Source organism: Ciona intestinalis, chromosome 1 (genome assembly GCF_000224145.3).
Source record: "Ciona intestinalis chromosome 1, KH, whole genome shotgun sequence".
NCBI classification, from domain to species: domain Eukaryota; kingdom Metazoa; phylum Chordata; class Ascidiacea; order Phlebobranchia; family Cionidae; genus Ciona; species Ciona intestinalis.
Window position 1 is genome coordinate 5,830,624 of NC_020166.2, and position 21,714 is coordinate 5,852,337.

General features: G+C 38.6%; 1 protein-coding gene across 5 annotated transcripts in view; it reads right to left on the reverse strand.

The window, feature by feature from the left end:
- The window catches only part of LOC100182119 (laminin subunit alpha-2), a 43,759-nt gene that overhangs the window by 6,273 nt on the left and 15,772 nt on the right, over positions 1–21,714 (reverse strand). For 3 of the 5 annotated variants that reach the window (XM_026833895.1, XM_026833887.1, XM_026833897.1), the window contains exons 4-50: positions 19,265–19,389; positions 19,061–19,181; positions 18,679–18,855; positions 15,144–15,233; positions 14,966–15,077; positions 14,437–14,584; positions 13,791–14,006; positions 13,616–13,718; positions 13,405–13,538; positions 13,004–13,173; positions 12,753–12,859; positions 12,444–12,673; positions 12,243–12,374; positions 12,091–12,166; positions 11,939–12,033; positions 11,747–11,869; positions 11,532–11,689; positions 11,210–11,355; positions 10,965–11,145; positions 10,635–10,771; positions 10,469–10,575; positions 10,104–10,227; positions 9,691–9,834; positions 8,958–9,131; positions 8,664–8,852; positions 8,102–8,223; positions 7,632–7,764; positions 7,396–7,509; positions 7,122–7,330; positions 6,649–6,842; positions 6,442–6,584; positions 5,582–5,692; positions 5,403–5,514; positions 5,150–5,303; positions 4,714–4,936; positions 4,489–4,605; positions 4,118–4,281; positions 3,562–3,794; positions 3,377–3,493; positions 2,906–3,076; positions 2,754–2,762; positions 2,531–2,685; positions 2,054–2,194; positions 1,555–1,709; positions 931–1,084; positions 724–854; positions 50–215 (exon numbers count right to left, since the gene is read on the reverse strand). In XM_026833895.1, coding sequence (XP_026689696.1) covers positions 50–215; positions 724–854; positions 931–1,084; positions 1,555–1,709; positions 2,054–2,194; positions 2,531–2,685; positions 2,754–2,762; positions 2,906–3,076; positions 3,377–3,493; positions 3,562–3,794; positions 4,118–4,281; positions 4,489–4,605; positions 4,714–4,936; positions 5,150–5,303; positions 5,403–5,514; positions 5,582–5,692; positions 6,442–6,584; positions 6,649–6,842; positions 7,122–7,330; positions 7,396–7,509; positions 7,632–7,764; positions 8,102–8,223; positions 8,664–8,852; positions 8,958–9,131; positions 9,691–9,834; positions 10,104–10,227; positions 10,469–10,575; positions 10,635–10,771; positions 10,965–11,145; positions 11,210–11,355; positions 11,532–11,689; positions 11,747–11,869; positions 11,939–12,033; positions 12,091–12,166; positions 12,243–12,374; positions 12,444–12,673; positions 12,753–12,859; positions 13,004–13,173; positions 13,405–13,538; positions 13,616–13,718; positions 13,791–14,006; positions 14,437–14,584; positions 14,966–15,077; positions 15,144–15,233; positions 18,679–18,855; positions 19,061–19,181; positions 19,265–19,389 — 6,747 coding nt within the window. Of the gene's footprint in view, positions 1–49; positions 216–723; positions 855–930; positions 1,085–1,554; positions 1,710–2,053; positions 2,195–2,530; positions 2,686–2,753; positions 2,763–2,905; positions 3,077–3,376; positions 3,494–3,561; positions 3,795–4,117; positions 4,282–4,488; positions 4,606–4,713; positions 4,937–5,149; positions 5,304–5,402; positions 5,515–5,581; positions 5,693–6,441; positions 6,585–6,648; positions 6,843–7,121; positions 7,331–7,395; positions 7,510–7,631; positions 7,765–8,101; positions 8,224–8,663; positions 8,853–8,957; positions 9,132–9,690; positions 9,835–10,103; positions 10,228–10,468; positions 10,576–10,634; positions 10,772–10,964; positions 11,146–11,209; positions 11,356–11,531; positions 11,690–11,746; positions 11,870–11,938; positions 12,034–12,090; positions 12,167–12,242; positions 12,375–12,443; positions 12,674–12,752; positions 12,860–13,003; positions 13,174–13,404; positions 13,539–13,615; positions 13,719–13,790; positions 14,007–14,436; positions 14,585–14,965; positions 15,078–15,143; positions 15,234–16,576; positions 17,502–18,678; positions 18,856–19,060; positions 19,182–19,264; positions 19,390–21,714 lie in introns of those variants that run through there. The other 2 variants (XM_026833892.1, XM_026833899.1) reach the window with 2 other exon arrangements.

The following is a 21,714-nucleotide window of genomic DNA, read 5'->3' on the forward strand; positions in this document are numbered from 1 at the left end:
CAAGTTATACTGTATCTTGACTACGTACACATAGGCGTGAAATTCTTACGTTTGTGGCCGAACCAGTGTACACAACAAGCCCTTCTGAACTGAACGTCCGCAGTCGAATGCTGATTTGAGTTTGGGTAGGATCATGAGCATTGGCCGCAAGCACCGAGTAGCTTTTCCCGGAATAACTATACAAGTTTGTTTGTTCTCTTCCTGCATCAATCTCGCTAATAAAACAAAATATAAATATTGTAAGGATGGGGCACCGTTTTATTCTATTTTATTGTCCAATTTGGTAGTAAACAAAGAACATTCAAAGAATTATATAACCGTACCCTCACGACCCCCATAGACCGTTGTTAAACTGTTTAAAGCACAAACAAGATATTTGGATATTATGTGTCTAAAGTGCCTCTTTTCCTATCCCACTATACCGTAGTTAATCGCCTCTACCGCCGTAGTGATTGCAGCGCCCACAGATTATATGGCATTTAAGGCTCGATGCTGCTATATACACTGATGTAGGCCTATGTGTCCAAGGGTAAAACGTATTACGACAGTTGTCCAAACTCGTAACTTTTAAAAAATTATCATTACAATCACCCACCGAGTAAAATACGTGTAAACTCGCCCGGGGCTGTCGTTCCCCAGGATATATATATATAAAACAATCATTCTCTCATTAATTATAATCATCATCAATATTTCAAACAGATTTAGATTAAGATGCCTTACCTTTCAATACACCCGGTGCAGCCTTCTGGGTTGACATTCCGTTTAAAATTCCATAACCCAACGCTCTTGCCTTGCAGAAACGCTTCACCCATGCATCCCTCAAACTTGCGGTACAGCACACTATTATGGACCTGTGGAAGCATATTTCGCGATGCTAAAAATCCCCAAATTTCATATTCAAAAAACCACTTAAAATTTCAAACCAACCTCAGTGTCATTGCTTATGCCTCCAACAAACAACATGTCGTCGCCATCTATATCCAACATTGAATAAGATCCTGGTGAGAATCCACCCACGCTTCTAATTGTTGCTGTTTTGTTGGATTCTCTGTATGCGGTGACGTTTAACTGCTGATTTCGTCTGAAAAATTTTTTGCGCCTTTAATCAGAAGCAATCGGTAGAGCAATATGGTGGTTGATGGTTAAATATCGATTTTTATAGCAGTATTTCATAATCTTTTCTATATAAAACTGTTTTAAAAAATAATCAAACACATCGTAAAAGCTAAACCCATATATAGTATGGTGGGGGAAGATGGGACACCTTTATTATATTATATCCAAACATCCTGAACTTGTTTTGAACAATTAACAACGATCTGAGGTTATGGTTTTATAACTCTTTAAATGTTTTTTGCTTACTACCAAATATGACGAGAAAATAGAATAAAAAAGTGTCCTATCTTACCCCATCCTACTATACAACATTTTTTTACGCATAGGTTCCTTAAACATATCCGCGGACGAAGTTATGACTTGCGGATTAATTAAGCACCCTCGATCGTAAAACAATTTTGCTCGAATAAAAAAGAATGTTAAAACTTATTTTACCTGTTTATTATTATCTTGTACCAGTCAGGCGACGAAGTTGCGACCTCAGGATCGGTTTTAACTTTAAGTGAATTCTGAACAAAGCCAGGTCCGCCACCCAAGTCCCATGTTACAGTAGGAAGGTAATCTCGCAACTCAACCGCAATATAATCTTGCTGTAACAAAGAAAAACTTTGACATACGGCAACTCATTGAACGTTTTTTTTAACTAGAGCTTCTCACTATGGGTTTAATTTAAATTACGTTGGGGTTAAATTTTTCTAGCATATAATGTGTTCACAATTTATGTACTTTAGTTTAGGCAAATGCATTTCATTTTTTACTAAAAAAAATAAAGACGATTCAAAATAGGATATATGTTCCGTAAAAAAATTACGGCCGGGCTTTTTAATTTTCGCGTAAGTTATCAATTTTAATTTAAAAAGTTATAAAATCTGTCAGGAATTACATGAGCCCCAAAAGGTTGAAACACATGTTCTCGCTAGAGTTAAACACATACCCTTTGCCTTGCCAGGTAAAGGAGTCCATTATTTGGTTGATTATTTTGCACGGTTAGAACAATTTCTGTTGTTTTTCCTGGCGTAATAATCGGCTTGTATTCCATTGCGCATTTTCCTTCCGACTTCACAGAAACACGAATCTAAAAAGATAGATTTCCCATTAGTTCTCTCTACATACCCTCATGTGGGTGAGCAACGACAGTCGTTACAGCGCGGGTGTTCTATTTCATACATTTCGTTCCTTCCTATTGGAGTAACCACATATAACACCACGGTTTTTTTATTTTTTGGGGGGGCTGCTTTTTCCTTGTGGTATATGACAATTCAGATAAACTATTATGGAGAAAACATAAGATCACAATGGTAGCAGTCTCGAATCCCCACCCTGGGATAGAAACGAGTAATCTTAAACCGCTATATCACGGTATTGGAGTTTCGGAAAAGGGGTGACGACGTGACGTTGTTGTAGTACTTACTGCAGCAGCTTTTCTTCTGGCCTCTTCTATGAGTTGGCGAATGTTACTTATATTTGCCCTCACACTGTCCGAAGTTAGTTGTACTTGTTCCAGTTTGTTTCTTGTTCGTTCTTCCGCTATCGAAGCCGCCCTCATGCCCTCGGTCAAACCATCAACTATAGAAATTAAAGAAAAATTTAAACACAACTAATAAAATTGCGGGAACTAGTTTAGAGCTACTTACAAGTGTGTGCTAGGAAGATTGCAGAGCACAGAAGGTGAAGTGATGTGAAGATAGTGTTCAAAGAAGAAAGAAAGAAAGAGAGAGGCGTTATAGGAAAATAATTAACGGTAAACGTGCAGTGCGGTATATTATAAACAACAAATACAACTTACGATTGTCAGCAATTTCCATTGTAATTCTTGATCGTTGAGAAACATCATGTTCGGCTTCTCCCAACAATCTCACATTCTCTTGAGCTTTTTCAAGCCTGGTATTAAGTAAATCCACGATTCGATTCGACGCACTTGTCACCTCGAAAACTCTATCAGGACTGACGGGTGGTGCTGTAAGGGACGGTTCAATATATGATTATGGACTTGTACCAACGGCCGTATTACAGTTGTAAACTAATTGACAAGCATTTTTTTGCAGAAATATAACGTTTTTAAATTAAATTTTGTAACGGTTTTAAGGTTTTTTAATTGTTTGCATTTTTTTAATAAAAAAGCAGTAATCTTTTATATAACGAAACTGTTTTTCAATAAACTGATTTTGAGATAAAACTTGTTAAACTAAAATTTATATACGCCTAGCTATATGTAGTGGCGTAGGTAACCCTTTGAGCAGCCAACCCTGATATATACCTGCGTTAATCATATTGACACGAGCAAGCAACCGGTTATGTTGATCCGTAAGATTCATTGAACTGTGGTTGGATGAACGCAAATGGTCGTCCAAACTTCGCAGTAAATCACGTTCGCCTATAAAGCAGCACAATATTATTGAAATGAACACTTCAATACTGCAAGTTATTTATGTGAAGGCTTACCATTCACCGTGTTCCTTAGCTCGGCCACTTCGTTCAATATATCAGTGCTGCGTAAAAATGATTGGTTTGCTCGAATTCCAAGGTTCCTTGTTGCGGTAGCTAATGCGGACATGGCTCTCTTTATAGCAAGGCTGGATGTTTTGTTCGCCTTTTCAAGAGATCTTACAATATTTGACCAACGCCTCGCTGCTTCCGTCTGGTTGTAGGAGAACGCACTTACATTGTTGTATACCCTGGAATTTGCAAGCGTATTAGCTTAAATGCGTGACTGTAATGAAGATATTTGGCTCAACGCGCCACCATAGATAATGTATAGTAGAGTGGGGGAAGATGGGACATTTTTTTATTCTATTTTTTCGTCCCATTTAGTAGTAAACAAATAACAATTTAAAGAATTATAAAATTGTAACTTTACGACTTCCATGGTCCGTTGTTAATTGTTTAAAACACGATCAGGATATTTGGATATAATGTGCTAGAGATGTCCCGTCTTACCCCATAGTAATATATGCCCACTAGGTTATAAAACCAACTCTAAAAAGAGATGGAAACTTACTCTAACATGCTCTTAGCATCATTCTTCAGCTGACGACTGTGTGCTGCTGGAATTTCGACGTATTTTGCCATTATTTGTCGTAGATCAGCTTCGTGAAGGCTTGCTCCTAACCTATCTAACTCCTCTCTGTCAGCTTGTGTGGTCTCCGGAAACGCCTTCAGCTCCTAATTCAATGAGGAACGTATTACTTTTTTAAGTTTCATTCAAACATTAACCGCCAGCTATAATACAGTATAAAGCAGATAAAGTTTCTTTACCAAATTTATTTTGCCTGATTAGCGTGTTATTGAAAGTCTTATGCAAAAACAAATTTGTAAAATGACCTTTATCAGATTTGAATGTATTTATACTTATATAGAAACTGAACTAACCGCCATGTTTTCCAAGCCAGATTGATACAACTTGATTGTATCATCCACTACCTTCTGTGCTTCGTCTAAAGTAACGTTGGCCATGATTGCATTATTTCTCTCCCTTTCAAGATGTCCCTGTGGAAAACAATAACACCTGGTTAGAAAAAATCTGCCACAAAAAAACAACAAAAACAGTCTTACTACATATGATTGCAACATAATTTAGAACTACGTTCGCCTTACCAAAGTTTGCCTAAGAGTTTGGCCATTTAGGACATTCTTAGTGACAGCCACTCTGGTATCTGCTGCTGCATCGTTCAGTTTATCTTGTAAATCTCTCAGTTTCAGTAGAATTTGATCCACTTGTTCAACTATCTCATTGTTCATGCTGCGTGCATGTGGCTCACTTTGGTTTGCCCGTGCGGTGAAGTTGGCGTGAATAAGCTTCAGCATATCATTGGCAAACCTATTTCCAGAATGAATATTTAGTTTTAGAGTTAAAAACATGTTCACTCAAAACCAATACAAGATTTTCCAATATTTAAAAAAATATGATTTAAGAGAAATTGTATTATCTATATTGTATTATAATTTATAAATATGAACAAATCAAATTATGCCATTTATTATTACATCTTTTACAGAAAAGCAGATTAATATATCAGTTATGTAAACTTACTCAAGTTCAGTATCAGCCAGCTGTTGATGTCGACTTATATTTCTCGATTTCATTTCCCGCATTTTCATGTCAACTCTGCCGTAAATCTCAGTGACATCTTGTGCTGTACCATTCTGTAAACCTTGCAGCAAGCGTGCTGCCATGCGAGTGAAACCTGCACATTAAATTAAACAATATATTGGAATATACTTATGTTTCGATGAATACATATAAGAATGTCAACATTGGTGGTCATAATGTATGACAGACTTACCATCTACAGTGTTATACAAATTTCTCATTCCCGTTTTCTGCAGTTTCACTTCTTCTCTGGTTGCATTAATTTTAGCAGAAGCGTTATTGGAATCCACCACACAAGATTTAGCCTAAAAGATCAATTTTAAATTTCTACAGCTTATAATAAGGTAAAACCTTGTTAATATTAATACATACCCTTGCTACTGCTGGAAAAACTTTCATTTCAGTTTCGCTGATATTTCCAGGAACTTTCACCATATCTGCCAATGCATCCATTACATAGTTGGAAGAGTTTTCAAGTTTTTCCTGCAAATAAAGCAAGTAATAAACCATTCCACTCAAGCCCTTATACAACATGCAATATATATACTGGAATAAATCCACACGATGAAATCTTGATTCAGATGTAAAACTAACACAGGCACACACTGCATAGAAGTTAGTGGCAACAGCAAGTAAAGCAGGGATTAGAGGGAAGCGAGAAAGTTTGCATTTTTTGCCGTGTACCTTGACCCTTCGTCGCTGCCGAACGAAGTAATTGAGTTTTCTGTGCAGAAGAAGCTCGATATACGGCTGTGTCAGAAGAAAGAAGACTTGTGATAAGTTTGAAAGTGCACCAACCGTGAGTGCAGAGAAAAAGTTTAGTGTAGAAATACAAAGTGAAGTGAGAGGCATGCACATTATCAAAAGTGAGGTGTGGTTTAGAAATGTGATGGATAAAAATAAGTTGGGTGTTGATTTTAAAATAAAGAAAATTTAAAAAATGAGTTTTTTGTGAGATGGAAAATGACTGTATGTTTGGTATTTCAACCTGGTCGGCTGGATTTGAACTTGACAATCCTTGAAGTAAGTGCATAAGGCTCTACAGGATGCGAAAGTTGAAGAAAAGTTTAGAATTTAGATCATCAGATGAAGAATCAAAGAAAGAGAAAATTGCAGGCAGACTGATACTTTTTCTACTATTTGAAATACTTGCTATTTCACTATCGGCTAAATCATGAAATAATTTCTATTTCATCGATTAATAATTATAACATAAAAACATATTTTCTTACCTGCAGTTGAGCCGTTACATTTCGTGCAACAATTAAACGGTTCCATGGTGGTGGAAACATATCGCGAATATCAACTTTTAGTGTACGGTTTGCCAACTCCTCAATTTCCAACAACAGCTTGCCAGCACACTCATCATTACACTCTGTATAAATACATAATTAGCTTTGCTCCTATGATATTTGATTTGACTGTAATCAAAGTCAAACCTTGGCATCCTTCTGGAGTGATCACATGTTTGTCACTGCAGCGATCACATATTCGACCTTGTATCCCTTCATCACAGTTGCATTGACCAGTCAATTTGTCACACACACCATCCAAAGATCCGGCAACACTGCAGCCACACTTGGCACAGAAACCTCCAGGTGAGGTTGGGTCACCAAAATAGCCATCAGCACATCTAAGTAGATATTGTGGTTTAACAGACCAAAGTTATAATTAACGTGCATGATACAACATTATTAGAATTGTCTGCTGCTATAAGTAAAGCTATAATCTGCTCTTCGGTTAAAAATATAATGCAAGGTTTTTTGACAAATAGTGCTTCGTGGCAAAGCGTAACATACCTTAATATTCCCCCTTCCAAAAAAACAAACAATTTCTTAAAAACTTTACAGTTTACTATTAAAATTGATATCTTTCGAAAACAAAAATTGTTACTCAAAGTTCAGCATTTTACCTTTCACAATGCTTTCCTTCGTATCCAATTTGGCAAGCATCGCATGTGTAAGTAGTGATGCCATCTGTTCCATCTGCATGACAGGTGGGGCTGAAGTTGTTGAGGGCATTATCTCCGGGGCATTCACATTTATGACAAGAGTTTTCGGATAAATAGTAACCTGGGATGCACATCTCACAGTTGTGCCCAACAAATTTGTCAATACAGTTCTGGAAGAGTAGAACAGAGAATTAATCATTTATTGTTCTTAGTTCAGTTGTTATAAATTAATTACCAAACATCTTCCAGTGAAAATATCACAAGAGTTGCTTCTGTTAAAACAATTGCACGGCTCGCACATTCCAAAGTTAGGTCCTTGCTGCACTCTCATGTACCCAGCCATACAGTTCTGTAAACAATAAATGATAAATTAATTCATTGACAAAAACAGTTTATTTTGAAACAAATATTATAAAAACAAATCTTCACATCACAGCATACAGTATTTGAAAATAACAGTCATTTTCAAACCTGGCAGGATAGACCAGAATAGCCAGGTGGACAGACACACTCTTCAATTCCATAAGCTTGAGGTAAATCAGTTGCAGAGTCTCCTCTTCCACTAACACCAGGTACAGCAACATCAAGATATACTTCACTTAACCTGAGTGTTTGTATAATTTTAATAAATATTAAACACAATACAATTTCCTATTAATGTTCAATGGGAGTTAGTCTTGCAGGTAAATGCTTTTTAACCAAAAAAATTATGTCAATTACCCAGTGTTTATTGTTGCTCTAAACAAATGTTGTATGCAAGTAATTTTTAATATAAAATTTGTTTAATTAATTAATAGTTAACTGAATTTAAAAGGAGTAAAAGCACTGTTGTAAGAACACTACGATGTTATGCTTGTTTAAATGACCACCATTATTCTGTTGTATCCTTTTTTTAAGCGGTTGCATTAAAATAATCAATAAAAAAACAGTTTTCTACTAACCGTGATTGGTCCATGAGAACACCATATGATGCTTTGATGAGAATTGACTCAACATTTTGTAAAATCATTGCAAAATCCTCTCTTGAAACACTTGCGTTTGTATCAAGACCTCTCCACCCAAACTGTAGAATAATTCATACTGGTTATAAATTGAAATACTTTTGTAAAACCTGAACTGATATGAATTTTTCTCCATTATTTATCCTAGTATGGCAGTTTATGTTTTAATATATGGACTTGTGTCCTTTATAAGTTACCATGTATAAATCTTTATAGGTGATTGTTTTTTTTTTCTGGTGGCTTACAATTGGAAGACCAATTATTCATATGCTGGGTTAAATCAAATTGCATATTAATTTAATTCACATAAATAACATAATGGTCTATAGCAGCAGTTCCCACATTTTTCTAAAACTTTTGCATGGTGAACCCTTTGGAATTATTTTGATAATTCAGGCCCTACAAATCACAATCATTGCTGAACAGGCCCCAGTTGGGCAGCAGACCCCAGTTAGGGAACCGCTGGTCTATAGTCTTCCCAAATACAAATTTAAAAACTAACTTCTTGCATTGGCACTACATATGAACGTGTTTGACCAATCTGTGGATCTTCCATGGTGTATTTTATGCTCTTAACTTCACCAACCCCTCCTTGAATAATCACACTTGCTTTTGGTCTCCTCCCGGGAGGTACAGACAACATGGATACATAGTAGATGGTATATTGTAACTTGCCTCCATACGAAAGTCTCTGTTGATAAAATTACAGTAAATAATCAGAAAAAAACTTATGGCCTGTTGCCATGTTATACAAAAAGAAGATATTTGAATTTGAATTTAAAATCCAGAATTTTACCTTGTCTCCATTAAATTGAGGTGGTAGGCGCCAGTAATATGGTTCAGAATTCATTTTCCGCATGATTACGTTAGAATCAAGCAAATCAACATCATCAGGGATAGTCACTCCATTAAAGTGCGGTCCTGTAGTAATTCGATTCGTAACTTCAACAGGAGCTAAGCTCAAAGCAATCTGTGGAACAACAATATTGATTGCCTTATATGGTTTAATATCACCATACCATGCAAAGTCACACCACCGAAATTACAGATATTAAAAATCAGGTTGTATGGAAAATTAAACTTAGGAGGAAAACCAAAGTGTTTTATAGAAAATTATAGAAAAAGTGTTTTTTAGAAAAAAGCTTCATATGAAAATAAACAATGCTCTGCAGATTGTGACTTATAAGCAGCATAAATCACTTTGTTGCGCAGCCATACGCAAGCTTATGATTAAACTGTGCGTGAGAAAGCGCAGACTTAGAGCATTCTCTGGTGTAATGAAGTTTTAGCAAAAGCTTAGAAGGCAAGATTACTAAGGTACAGCCATGTAGGGCAGGTTGCGTGTTAGCATATTTGCGCTATCTCTAACCACACGTTCAACACACCGTAGCCTCACCACTATCTCAAACGGGTCCGGCATGGTGATCTGTCATTTTCAATGAATGGAATTTTACAATATATAAAACGAATGAATTTTTTTTTTGAGCCACTGCACCCCACACATGTTATTACAAAAGTTAATTTCATACCGGATTGCCCCAGAAATAGGAGGCTTGCATGCATTGGTTTGTGACTCCTGAACAGAAACAAGTTGTACAACCAACTTTATTTTCACTTGACAAACCAAATGCACCTTCAACGCAACGATCACAGTGTTTCCCCTCAACATTTATCTGTATAATTAAAATAATTGTTTAAACAGTTAATCTGAATATAGTAGATTTAATATATATCAGCGCTTCTCGACCTTTTTTAACTTGCGGTTCAATTTTTCGAACACTCAGAATGCAACTTATTGGCTTAATTTCTAATTATCAAAAAATGTCTGGTTTACATAAAATCCTCAATAAAAAAATAAGGCTTAGTCAAATGCCACTCCTCCATATTGCTTATTTGGTAACTGTTTTTAAGAACCAGCGCTAATATATATTACACTTCTCACCTTGCAATGACATTGTCCATTATCAGTACATTGACAAGTCCCATCATTGGAACACGTGTCAGTTTGTGTACCACTCACAACACAGTTACATGGTTTGCAACTTGGATATCCATAATATCCCCTCCTGAAACAATACAGCTAGTTTTACACACATGCTTACCCATGTGCAGTGGCGCACCCAGGGGGGTTTAGGGGATCGCGACCCCCCGCTTATAAACCAAAAAAAATAATTTAAAAAAAAATAAAAAACAATTTTTTTGGAAAATTTTTGATTAAAACCTCTCGCTAATTTTTTTTCTGGTTGCACCACTGCCCATGTGTATTGTAACTACATTTTCGATAATTATTTATGGATAAATATGCACCTGCACTCATTACAAGTTTGACCACTGTTCTCATATTTGCATGGGCACTGTCCAGTTATATTATCGCATGTAAGAGCTGTTGAACCCACCTCACTACAGTTGCAAAGCTTTAAAAAAACTTGTGGTAATTTAATGTTCAAACATAACAGTATCATAAATCACTTACTTTACAACCATTATTGACAGACCATTGATAAGATCCTGTTACACAGTGCATACACCCTTCCCCTTCTGTGTTTGGTGGACACCTACACTCTCCAGAAACTGGATCACAATTACCATTTGTGTGTGGACAGTTGCATTCTACAAAATAAATCATTGTCATGATCTGTATTTCATTCTATTCTAATCTAAATGAGTTAAGTGCTTTGGGAGTCACATTGTGGAACTTGGATTTAGGTTTGAAATGTCTCATTACCTCAACACAAAAAAAAACATCCATATGTGTAATGTATTTCACAATATTTTATAATCTTTTAATCCAACCAATGCTTACCTCGGCAACCATTGTCTCCAAAGCTGTGATAACCAGCAGAGCATGAATCACACAACTTCCCTACAACTCCTGTCCTGCACACACATGAACCATCTGCTCGACATTGCATCATTATACTGCCAGTTGGATTGCAGTTGCATGAAATACACATCCTCTGTTCTTTGCTCAGGTAGTTATTGCTCTGTAACAACATGTGTTATAAGATTACCACAGGTCACGTATCAAAACACAAATAGTTGACTTACAGCACATGCATCGCATTTTCTTCCATAAACATCTCGCCTGCATGGACATTGCCCAGTGACAGCATCACATTGTCTACTCACTGAACCAACAGGACTACACTCACAAGGTCCACAGTTTTTTCGAACGATTGCATCACCATAGTATGCTGTAAACATCAATCCATAAGTCACTATATCAGATAAAATCTTGCAAACATGTTTTGGGTCCCAAAACGTTCCTACATAAGCTATAACCCTTATGTAAGTAGTCTACAACATATAATATTTTAAATATGTAAGTTGTCTACAGCATAGTATTTTCAATAGATTAATATATGCTAACCTGCTTCACATCTTTCACAGTGTTCACCAGCAGTATGGCCTTGACAATGTTTGCAAACACCAGTCACTGTATCACACGACCTAGAGTTGCCATTGCAGTTACAAAGTTGGCATGTTCCTCCAAGAGTGGATGGGTTTCCAAAATATCCTTCACTGCACCTGTTTCAATAAGAGTGTTTTATAAGTTAATAATAAATTCCATTTCTGTTGACATACATTTCACATCTTTTTCCAGAATATCCCGGAGGACATTCCATGCAAACCATTTCTCCAGGCACTCGGTCAAGTCTACACGTTGGACTAAAGTTGTTGCTTGATATTGCCAATGGACAAAGACATCTGTAGAAGCATACAGATGATTAGATTAATATGACACTTAAAAAATATCTCTTTCCGCTATCAACTTGCCTTTGACAGTCGTGTGAAGTCCCATTTATTGCATTTCCATAAAATCCAGGCTTGCAACGTTCACAATGCATTCCTATAGTGCTGTGTTGGCAGTTCTAAATAAAACACATTGTAATAATTATCATAAGCGTGTCAGTTTATGATTTATTTACCTCGCAGGCTCCATTGAGTTGATTACAAAACGTGGAATGTCCATTACAGTCACATAGTGTACACTGTTTGCCATTTCTACAGAAAAACAAAATGGTATGTTTAAACGAAGTTTCAACACAAACATTTTATATAGACATAAAAGGATATGTACCTCCAATATCCTCTTTCACAATCTTGGCAGGAATAGCCAGAATAGCCAGGTGGACAGTGACATATTTCCACCGAGTTAGCTGGTGAAAGATCGCCATCCGTGGAAGCAATTTCCATTGAAACACCATATATTCTGCATTAAAGCATGGATAGTTACGGAAAAGTTAACCATTTAAACTGTGTTCAGCATAATTAAATTTACCTGTACACTGCACCGCTGTTTCTGCTGTACACAGCTCTGATTAATATCCGTTGAATATCACTTAGCACAGACATCATATCAGCTTTGCTGATCGGTTGCAAAGTTTCTGCATTCACCCAGCCGGTTTGATCGCCATACACACTAGATGCCAACTTCAAAACAACCTCAGTTTCAGTTTCAGGTTCAACCAGCTTTCCTTGGTGATTGTAAATTAATGTTCTATCGTTGCCCTGAAATTATACAGTATATCAATGTATTGTTGTTCCGAGCTACTGACGCTATATATATTTATTAATATAAAATACCCACATCAAGTATAACGTCTGCTTCTTGAATAGGAAGTGGTTGGGCACCTCGTAAAATATCATAAGACACTGTGTAACGAAGTGTTCCTCCATACGACATCAGTTTATTGCCTACAACACACGTATTTTTAAAATTCGATTGTTTTTATTTCATCATAGGTAAAGTCCCGCAAGTTGTTATATTTTTATTTTAATATTAAAGTTCTGTATGAGAGTAAAGTCCTGTATGAGGGTAGTTATAAATTGCCAACATACCCAAATACTCTTTTGGAGCCGACCAATAATACATCGTTGATCCTAACTCCCTTGCAGTTTGTCCATGCTCCACGTACGGTTCTTGAAGGTCAAGATCGAATTGTGGTTTTGCTCGTCTTCTTCCTCTCCGATCTCTTACCTCCCATCCTTCGTTCGTTTGTATGGTGGACCTTCAGTTGAAAATGACATATTGATAATACAGTATAGGTAGGGGAGAAAAGACGGGACACGTTTTCATTCTCTTTTCAGGTTCCATTTGGTAGCAAAAAAAAGAATATTTACAGAACTATTTAACAAGAGTATTGAGAATATAACAGAGCGTTGTTAATTGTTAAAAACACGATCAGAAAATATGTTTTATAGATGCTAACTATATTTGAATTCTAAACGCCCATACACACCATTTAAGGTTTGAAGATTCACAGTTTTTCGTTGCACCATTACAGTAACACGTGTCACAACCCATGGGGTTTTCTCTTTGCAGATTATAGAATCCCAATTTACATTGATCGCATCTATCTCCGGTTACATGTTCCTGTTAAATCAAATATCAACTTACTTTATTTCAATGCGTCGCATATATACTTTCGGGTAATAAGTTCAAAACCTTACCTTACACACGCAGTCACCAACGCAAGGATCAATGTTACGACTTCCTGTTATATTACACTGGCATGGCTGGCATATCGGGTAACCCGTGTATCCAAACGCACACCTAAAATACAACTTGTTAAAAATTCTATATTCAAATCGCAACACATAAGCGATGTTATAACGGGCAACTTACCTATCGCATATGTGTCCGGCGTACCCCTCCTTGCAATAACAAGATCCTGGAAATAAATCCCTTTCGGCGTCCATATGATCAATGTCTTTTACGCAAGTGAACGGCCCTGTTCCATCAGACGTTCTTAAACCACCGAATGGATCGCAACTACAAGGTAGACATGGATTTCTCGCATTCGGTTCAACGTCCAGCGGACGATACATGCCGTCCACACATCTGAAATAGCGGTTAATTTATGAAAACGACGTATCTAAGTTTGCAACATTGCGGCAGCGTAATATAGTATATTTCTCGACTTTTACAAACATGATAAAACAATTGAACTTAGCATTACAATTTTGAAACGACTATCTATTTATATATAGTAGGGTGGGAGAAGATGGGACACCAATATTCAACCTATTTTCCCGTCTCATTTGATAGTAAACAAAGAACATTTACAGAGTTACAAAACCGCATTCTCACGACTTCCATAGACCCTTGTTAATTGTTTATAAAAACGATCAGAATATTCGGATACTAAGTGCTAAAGGTGTCCCGTTTTCCCCACCCTATTATATGACAAACCCATTCCAATACATATCGATTGCCCGTTCTTGCGTGCAGGCTGAGCTTATATTAAAACCGTTTTAATCTTTCAACTTACGACTGGCAGTTTACTCCGTCCGTTCCGTCCCTGCATCCAACACAGACTCCTCCACCAAGATAATCTCCATTAATATCCAAACTCTCTCCTCTGCCATCAACGTCAGGATCATAATAGCATTCCTCAGCGTGCCCGTGGCAATTGCACGCTATAAGTAAAAATAAACAGTGTTTTAAAACCCTACTACCAAAGGAATAGCTGTAATAAATTTCGCGAATCAGACCCTGATCTGGTGCTCATACATCAGTTATACGATTCGTGTGTAAAGACGTGTGTATCTGGCGCTACGAAAACGTAGCAGACAAAAATTGAGTCCAACCAATTGATCTTATTGGTATTTAGGCGAATATATAAATATATATATTATTAAACAATTGGTTGAATTTTGTCTGTTACTTTCTCGCAGCACCAGCAGATTCCTACGATACCGAAGGCTTATAATACATTTACAATGTAGCACAACACAGCAGAATGCATATTGCGTAGCGATTATCTACATAATTTTCGGCGGCTGGTGCCATTTTCTTACCTTCGCACTGAAATCCATCATTTCCAGGCCTCCATTTATGCTGCTGGAAGCCTGGTGCGCACCTCTCGCAGTTCGACCCAGCAGTGTTGTGCTCACACGCACACCTGAATAACTAAAATATCTAGTTAGTTCGTATTACATAAACAGTAGCATTGCTATATACTTGATATTCGCTTACCCCTGTCCGTGGATTGGTTGGACAAGTGCTCGCATGTCCGTAGCAAATACACATTCCACCAACACTGATGTCTTTGATTGAATAGTAATACTGCAAACGAAACAACAAATGGGTTAAACGAATGAATAGAACTTGTTTATCCTCGTGTGGCGTGGCAACGACAGTCGTTTTAACATTATTGTTCAGTTCGAGGCACCTCGGCCCGCTTGCCAGTTTACCCCATATACATTTTTGTGGGTGATTGTTTTAATTTTTTTATGTATGGCTGACATTTTGGACAAACCATATAAGGGACCACCGCGTTAAACGAGCTATACCGGTATCTGGTATATCACATTTATCGGTAATTTTATAATCTCTCAAAATGGCGGACGCTAATCTTGATACTGGTTTAGGCTTAGCGTAACCTGATCCGACACGTATGACGAAACATTGAAACGGTGAAGCTTCCACCTGATTCTTGTTCGAGCTCAGTATCGGCAATCGGTGCGCTAAACAGTGTAATTAATTCGAGTGCCATCTTCCTAAGTCGAGCATTTTACAGACAGACAGACGTCAATGGAGCAAGTGAGGAAACGCAAAAGCCACAATCTGTTAATCGCGGTGCGTAATTTCCCTGCTATGTTGAAGCTAAATGCGAAAGAGCGTTAATTCAAGATAAGCTGTTCGGACGTGACAGAAATCGTGATATGAAGTTTATTCTTTGCATTGTTTGAAACACAAATACGAGCCGATTAAACTGACTTTCAATGCCGATTACACACCATGGTATTTACCTATCCATCATAGTTATTTATGGTTTTCGTTTAATCGTATTTAATTTCGATATCGTCACGAAACCACACTAAACGCAATACATGTATATATTAAAGCGCTGTTTCTCACCACTGAGTCGCAGTTCTACCCGCGGTTACGTAAAGCAAGCGTAAAGAACCACTTGTGCTGTATGTTGTGTGCGGAAACAAGCGAACCACATCACAGTCAGAATACTCGATGTGGTGTTACGAGTTAGCTTTCGACCGGCTTCAGCCTTCCGTTTCTAAAATATCCTCCACCGCGTCGGCAGATCGTTACTGTATCTAATTAGTGGATACTGCAGATCATTAAAAGGCAGTAAAACATAAACGTGCAACGTTTGAACAATACCTATACTGCGCAAAGCAGTCTCGACGCTGTCGGCGTTCGAACTATTAAGTCCAACGTGATCGTTAACCCAGCAGTCCGATGATCGCGGTTTGCTATTGCTGGGATCGGCCTAATTACTAGTGGGTCATGCGCCGACTTCCTATATTTGCGGTTTCTTGTGATGGCATTGTTTTAGTAAAAATAAGCCCGTTGGGTGTTTTGCTTCCTGTAATAGGAATTTTGCTTTGTTTTAAATGGGTATGGGGTCTTATAGCGATAGTTGGTAACATACGTTGAAAATTTCATACCTTTTTCATAACTGAAAATAATGAGAACGTCCCACAAGTGCATAAATCTGATGCTATTTTGTGCATTTGAAATAAAGTCAAATCGGCGCCACCTCGGCGAGTTATTAAAGTTCGGCTGAATCTGTGTCTCTCAATTCCCCGCAAACGCGCTGTTTTTCTCCGATCGCTTAAACTGACAAAACTCTCTCTTCGTGCTGTCGTCCCGTTCGACCGCAAAATAATCGTCTGCGGGCGATACAGCAAAAGTTCCTGGTGCTTCGCGCTAGCGTAGCCAAGTCTGTGGTGTCTTGCGTGTGAAAATTGTCGCTCAAACCGAGCAAAGCCGGTGGAAATGCACAGACAAAGCAACCAAGTTAAGTACATCCCTGTCCCACCGAAGGTAATCCGTATAAGAAGGTAATCGAAGCCGTCGAGATAACTCCAATCGTTAGGCTTGATTGAGCGTAGTGTTACCAGCATTAAATAAAGCAGGCAACCAACCATAGATACAATACATTGATCACTTATCCAAATTTCACTAAGTTTATATCTCTACTTTAGCACGACAGACAAGTTTACTTCTTCCTAAATAAATAGCGGATAAATTGTCATCGTTAGAGTAACCGTAGATTATAAAACTGACGCGATAAAACTCTTCTTTCTGTCCTTGCTATATAAACACTATCCAGCGCTCCCTTTAAATATACGCTGCTGTTCTAAGCCTTGCAATTAATATCTGGTTCGATCCGCTGCACCCTTGCGACTGAAGACGCGACCTGCCCCGACTCCTTGAGTCGTTCAAATGACACGCGAGCGGTGGCGAGTGATCGCTCCCCGGTAAGTGGCGATTCTGTAGTCGCTTGAATAGCAGAGGAAAAATGACACGGTTTTGGGAACCGCCGAAACCGGGCACCGTCGCTCTCACTACAAGGCCCAGCCCCGCCGAGGTCGAGTTAATTGAATTAATCGTGCCGTGATTTACGTAAACATATCGAATCTTCGCCGCCATTCAAAAGCTACTCTTCTCTTCAACGAAGAAAGATTAGGGCACTAATCGCCGCCTCCAACATACATGCTTCCTTGGTTTAATTAATACATCGAAACTTCATTAAATCGACAACGGTCGTTTATGGCCGCGCGGACGACCACGACCCAAAAACTGGCCGAAATCACAAATAATGAAACAGCGCTTTTGTTTGGCCCTGCTTTAAATGACGTCATACTGGGCGAATGACGTCACAGTCACCTCTAACGAGGATACGACCCGTGGTGGTAATATTTGAGTCATAATTATAAATTTGCGTTGCTGCAGTGCGTATCAACTAGAAAAGGTCGTTCGGCGTTGGTGGCATTATTATATAATGCATTCCTTCATGGTTTCTCAAAAGTGACCGACATTTGAAGTGTTTCATTCAATAAATGTCAACCATCGATCATAAGGGTAGAGTAATACGAACCCACACGTAGTAACGCATCGTGCCACGATTAAAATAACAGTTTTTAAGGATTAAGAAAATATCCCGCAGTATCAAAGGAAATACATGGGAAAATTATCATTTTAAAATTGCATAATAAACCCGTTGGTTTAGCTATAATGAAATAGGTATGAAGTGAAATCGCGAGGTTGTCCTATCGTTGTGGTTGCAAAATCCCACAGTTTGAGCACAAGTGCGTAAGTGTGCTGACAGTTACGCTGCCAAGGTGCTAATCCCTACAACAAACATGGATTACTTGCACTCGCTGGGTAAATACTCGGACGCCCGGAATCCGGTCAAGCCAATCTTCGGCCTGCTTTCATTGCCCGCCACTTCGCGTGCGCTAACAACGTTTGCAGTACCGATTACGCCTAAATAGATTTCATAATCCGTTCTTTACTCCATTTACAACTTAAATAGCCTTGGACAGCACTTGACAGTGACGTTTACGACCTCTAAACGCAGCTGCAACTATATTTCGCCTACACAACACACATATGTACCGATGTTTCATGAAAAAGCAAAACGCGTAAACATGGCGCTTATTATGTTAATAGTCCCCCAACGTTTCATAAGGCGTCAGAAACATTCATACATCCCTATCTATTCCATCACTGACGTGATGACGTCAGCACGGCCACAACTCACCCGTCTCGTCACCGACGGATCGTTTTCCGCCCGGTTAAAACTCAACGTCATCAGATCCCCATGCAGAGTTCGGATCTTCTGAAGTCGAAGTCGAATATATCGTGCCGATGTAAATTCGACGAGCTCGGCTGATGGATTTTCGGCACTTGGCCTTCCGTTAATCAAAGAAACGTGAATCTATGTAAAAAATGTATATTGTTTATTATCCATCAGCGATTTTGTAATAAAGGATTTATAGCCTGTTTTAACAAGCCTATTATGGTTACACCACCGAGAAAACTAAGTTTTGATAAGATCACATTGATTTTCGAGCAGCTTTACAAATTAAGGTCTTTCGATACCAAATCGGTTTATTACGATGACATTCAAATACAAAACATACCTCTCCGTTTTCGAACGGGTTTAACTTTGAGAAGTATGTAGTGCACATAACTTCACTGTCTGATTTGTAGTTTGGCGATCCAAGTCGAGATGCGACTGTCCCGTACTGCGATAAACATTCTCTGCAAAAATTCACGAAGAAAGAAGTTATTTGTGTTCAACAATTAAGTCTACACTCGAAGTTTAGTTTATATGTGGTAGTCACCTATCTGAGGTAGCAAAATATTGCCAAGGTTCCCACGATACGCCGTCGATCGACTTTTCCAGAATCCAATTGCCGGGTCGAGGCGAGTTCGCAGCTTTCACTATTACGTATGCAACTTGGAAAACCTTTAGAGTAGGAATTTTTAAAAGCAACACATATTATACGGTGTATTTTCAATGCTACAGTTAAGATAAGTTTATATACCGTCTGCTCTGGGTTAATTTAACAATAGCATATAAGCAGTGTAGAAGCTGTGTTGATGTATGTTTCAATTATCGCAAGCGCAAGTTGAATTCTTGGAAGTCCGAACCACAGATTACAGTTCAGGCCGCGAGCGATATTTGTGAATCACGTGACTAGCAGCTGCTTGCTAGGACCGATGACATTTAGCTCGTTCCCAGTTTGACTTTCGTTTGCCCTTAAATCAACTATACTCTTTGGAATTGGTGTTTTACATCGGCAAATCAATAGCGTTTTATAAATACTTCAATGTGCGTCTTTAGACTTAACGTTATTTTATTACGGCGGCAATTATAAAATAAGCTTCACTCATGGCCTACTAAACATATCTTTAGTAGGCCATGATTCACCTAGCTGAAATATTTGGACCTTTAGTTTTAATAATTTATTAAAACTGGTCTAAAGTTAGACTTGTATTTGTTATGGGGTTGTTCTCGAAGCGCATCCTTTACGGAGCACATCTATTAGAGAACACTGACACAGCTTAAGAGTGAAAGGTCATAAGGGACATTAGGTAATGCTAATCATGTCTGTAAATTGGTGGTGCTGGTTAATTGGCCTTCCCTGCTCACAGTAAACAGTCTCGCGTGCGCTGGTGTCCGAAAATCGAGATAGGCAATTCGAGAGTATTTACAACTGTTGTGACATCACAATACGTGCGTGAGAACTCTTTCGGTGACGTCACAGGGAAAGTAACCCACACTTCCAGGCGAACCCACGGTGTTCCGAGTACACAAAAACCTCAATAGGTTTCCGAATTTAACCGATTGCTTTGAAAATATTGCGGCTCAGACCAGGAAAGCAACGAAATTAAGGGTTGAGGGAACTCTTGACGCGTTCATATGGCCTCGCACAATGATACTTGGTTATTTTCGGCGACCAATTTCAACCCAACGTAAAATCAAAGCCAATGAAACCGCTTTATCAGATAATCCTTGAAAAATTACAGTTAGATAGGGGTTTGCTAACTGGACGCTTACCCAAGTACACGGAGTCTTGTATTTATTTAGCAATTTACAAAACTATCGAAAATTGTCAAGGACTTAAAGCTCATTGAAATTAGAATCGCGGAATCCTTTGATCGTGGATCACCGTCATTAACTATAAGCGGTCCTGCAAGACACCTTGATAGTCGGTAACATACCTTCACTCGTATTAAAGCGCGTAGCCGCAATCGGCTGCTAATCTTAAACGGACATCTCTAATCGGCGTGAAAATAGCCGATATTCCCCGAGCGCGCCTCATAGTCCAATTTAGAACCAGATGAAAAGATGATAGACTAACGCCCAGTAAATGAAATCCATCCGCCTAGCTTCGTGTTCAAAGCCAAGGTTGCGATTTACAATGGCACGCCCCTGTCATGTTGTCACGACAAACTAGCCAAGCACTCTCATTCTGTTCTAAGCGCCACGTTTCCTCGCCGCTTCGTAATTCGATGATTACTTCGTCTGGCTGACGTAACTTCTCCGGGTCCGGTGGCCCATTTTGGAAATCAACGTCGTTTACATGAAACAGAAGTTTCGTCACTTTGCTTAATGGCGATATTAACGAGGTAGCGTACCAGACAAGAAACGATACACAATGTTCCTAAGATCGAATTTCTTAGTAAGACTCCCGACATTTTTAATGGGGTATAGAACCAAAAAAATGCGGAAAAAGGCCATTGTTCCACTCTCGCTAAAATCTTGCTATTCCACAGTGACCTTGCACGACCATGTCATAACAAATCGAACACAAACAGGGCGTGACGAACCGCAGCTGTAGAAATGACGTCGCAACCCATCAACGCAGGTACGTGTGTTATGTGGCACATTACCCAATGCTGCCTTTATTCGCCCACTTCCCCTAATCTGGTAACAAATCTGTTCACTAAGTTACTTTGGAGTCGCAGCCAAGAGTTGAGGTGAGAAGGGGTCAAGGCGGTCATTAACTTTCAAGAGCCCCCGACTTTACGCCAACCGGTGTAATTCATTAAACTATGTGGGTAAACAAACCATCCCCGCATTGTGACAACACAGTTCGACGCCCGTCTGCTGAGGGTCGCGACACCTCGCCTGTTAAAACGTTCAGTTGAACTTTCACTATAGCACATGACGTAATTATTTTCGAAACCGCTACCGTGTCGGCGCCGGGCGCGTTCCAACCGGCGCAGCCTTTCAGTTTGGATTGCGGAGATTCATGAAATCTAACTCCAAGTTTAACGGTTTCTT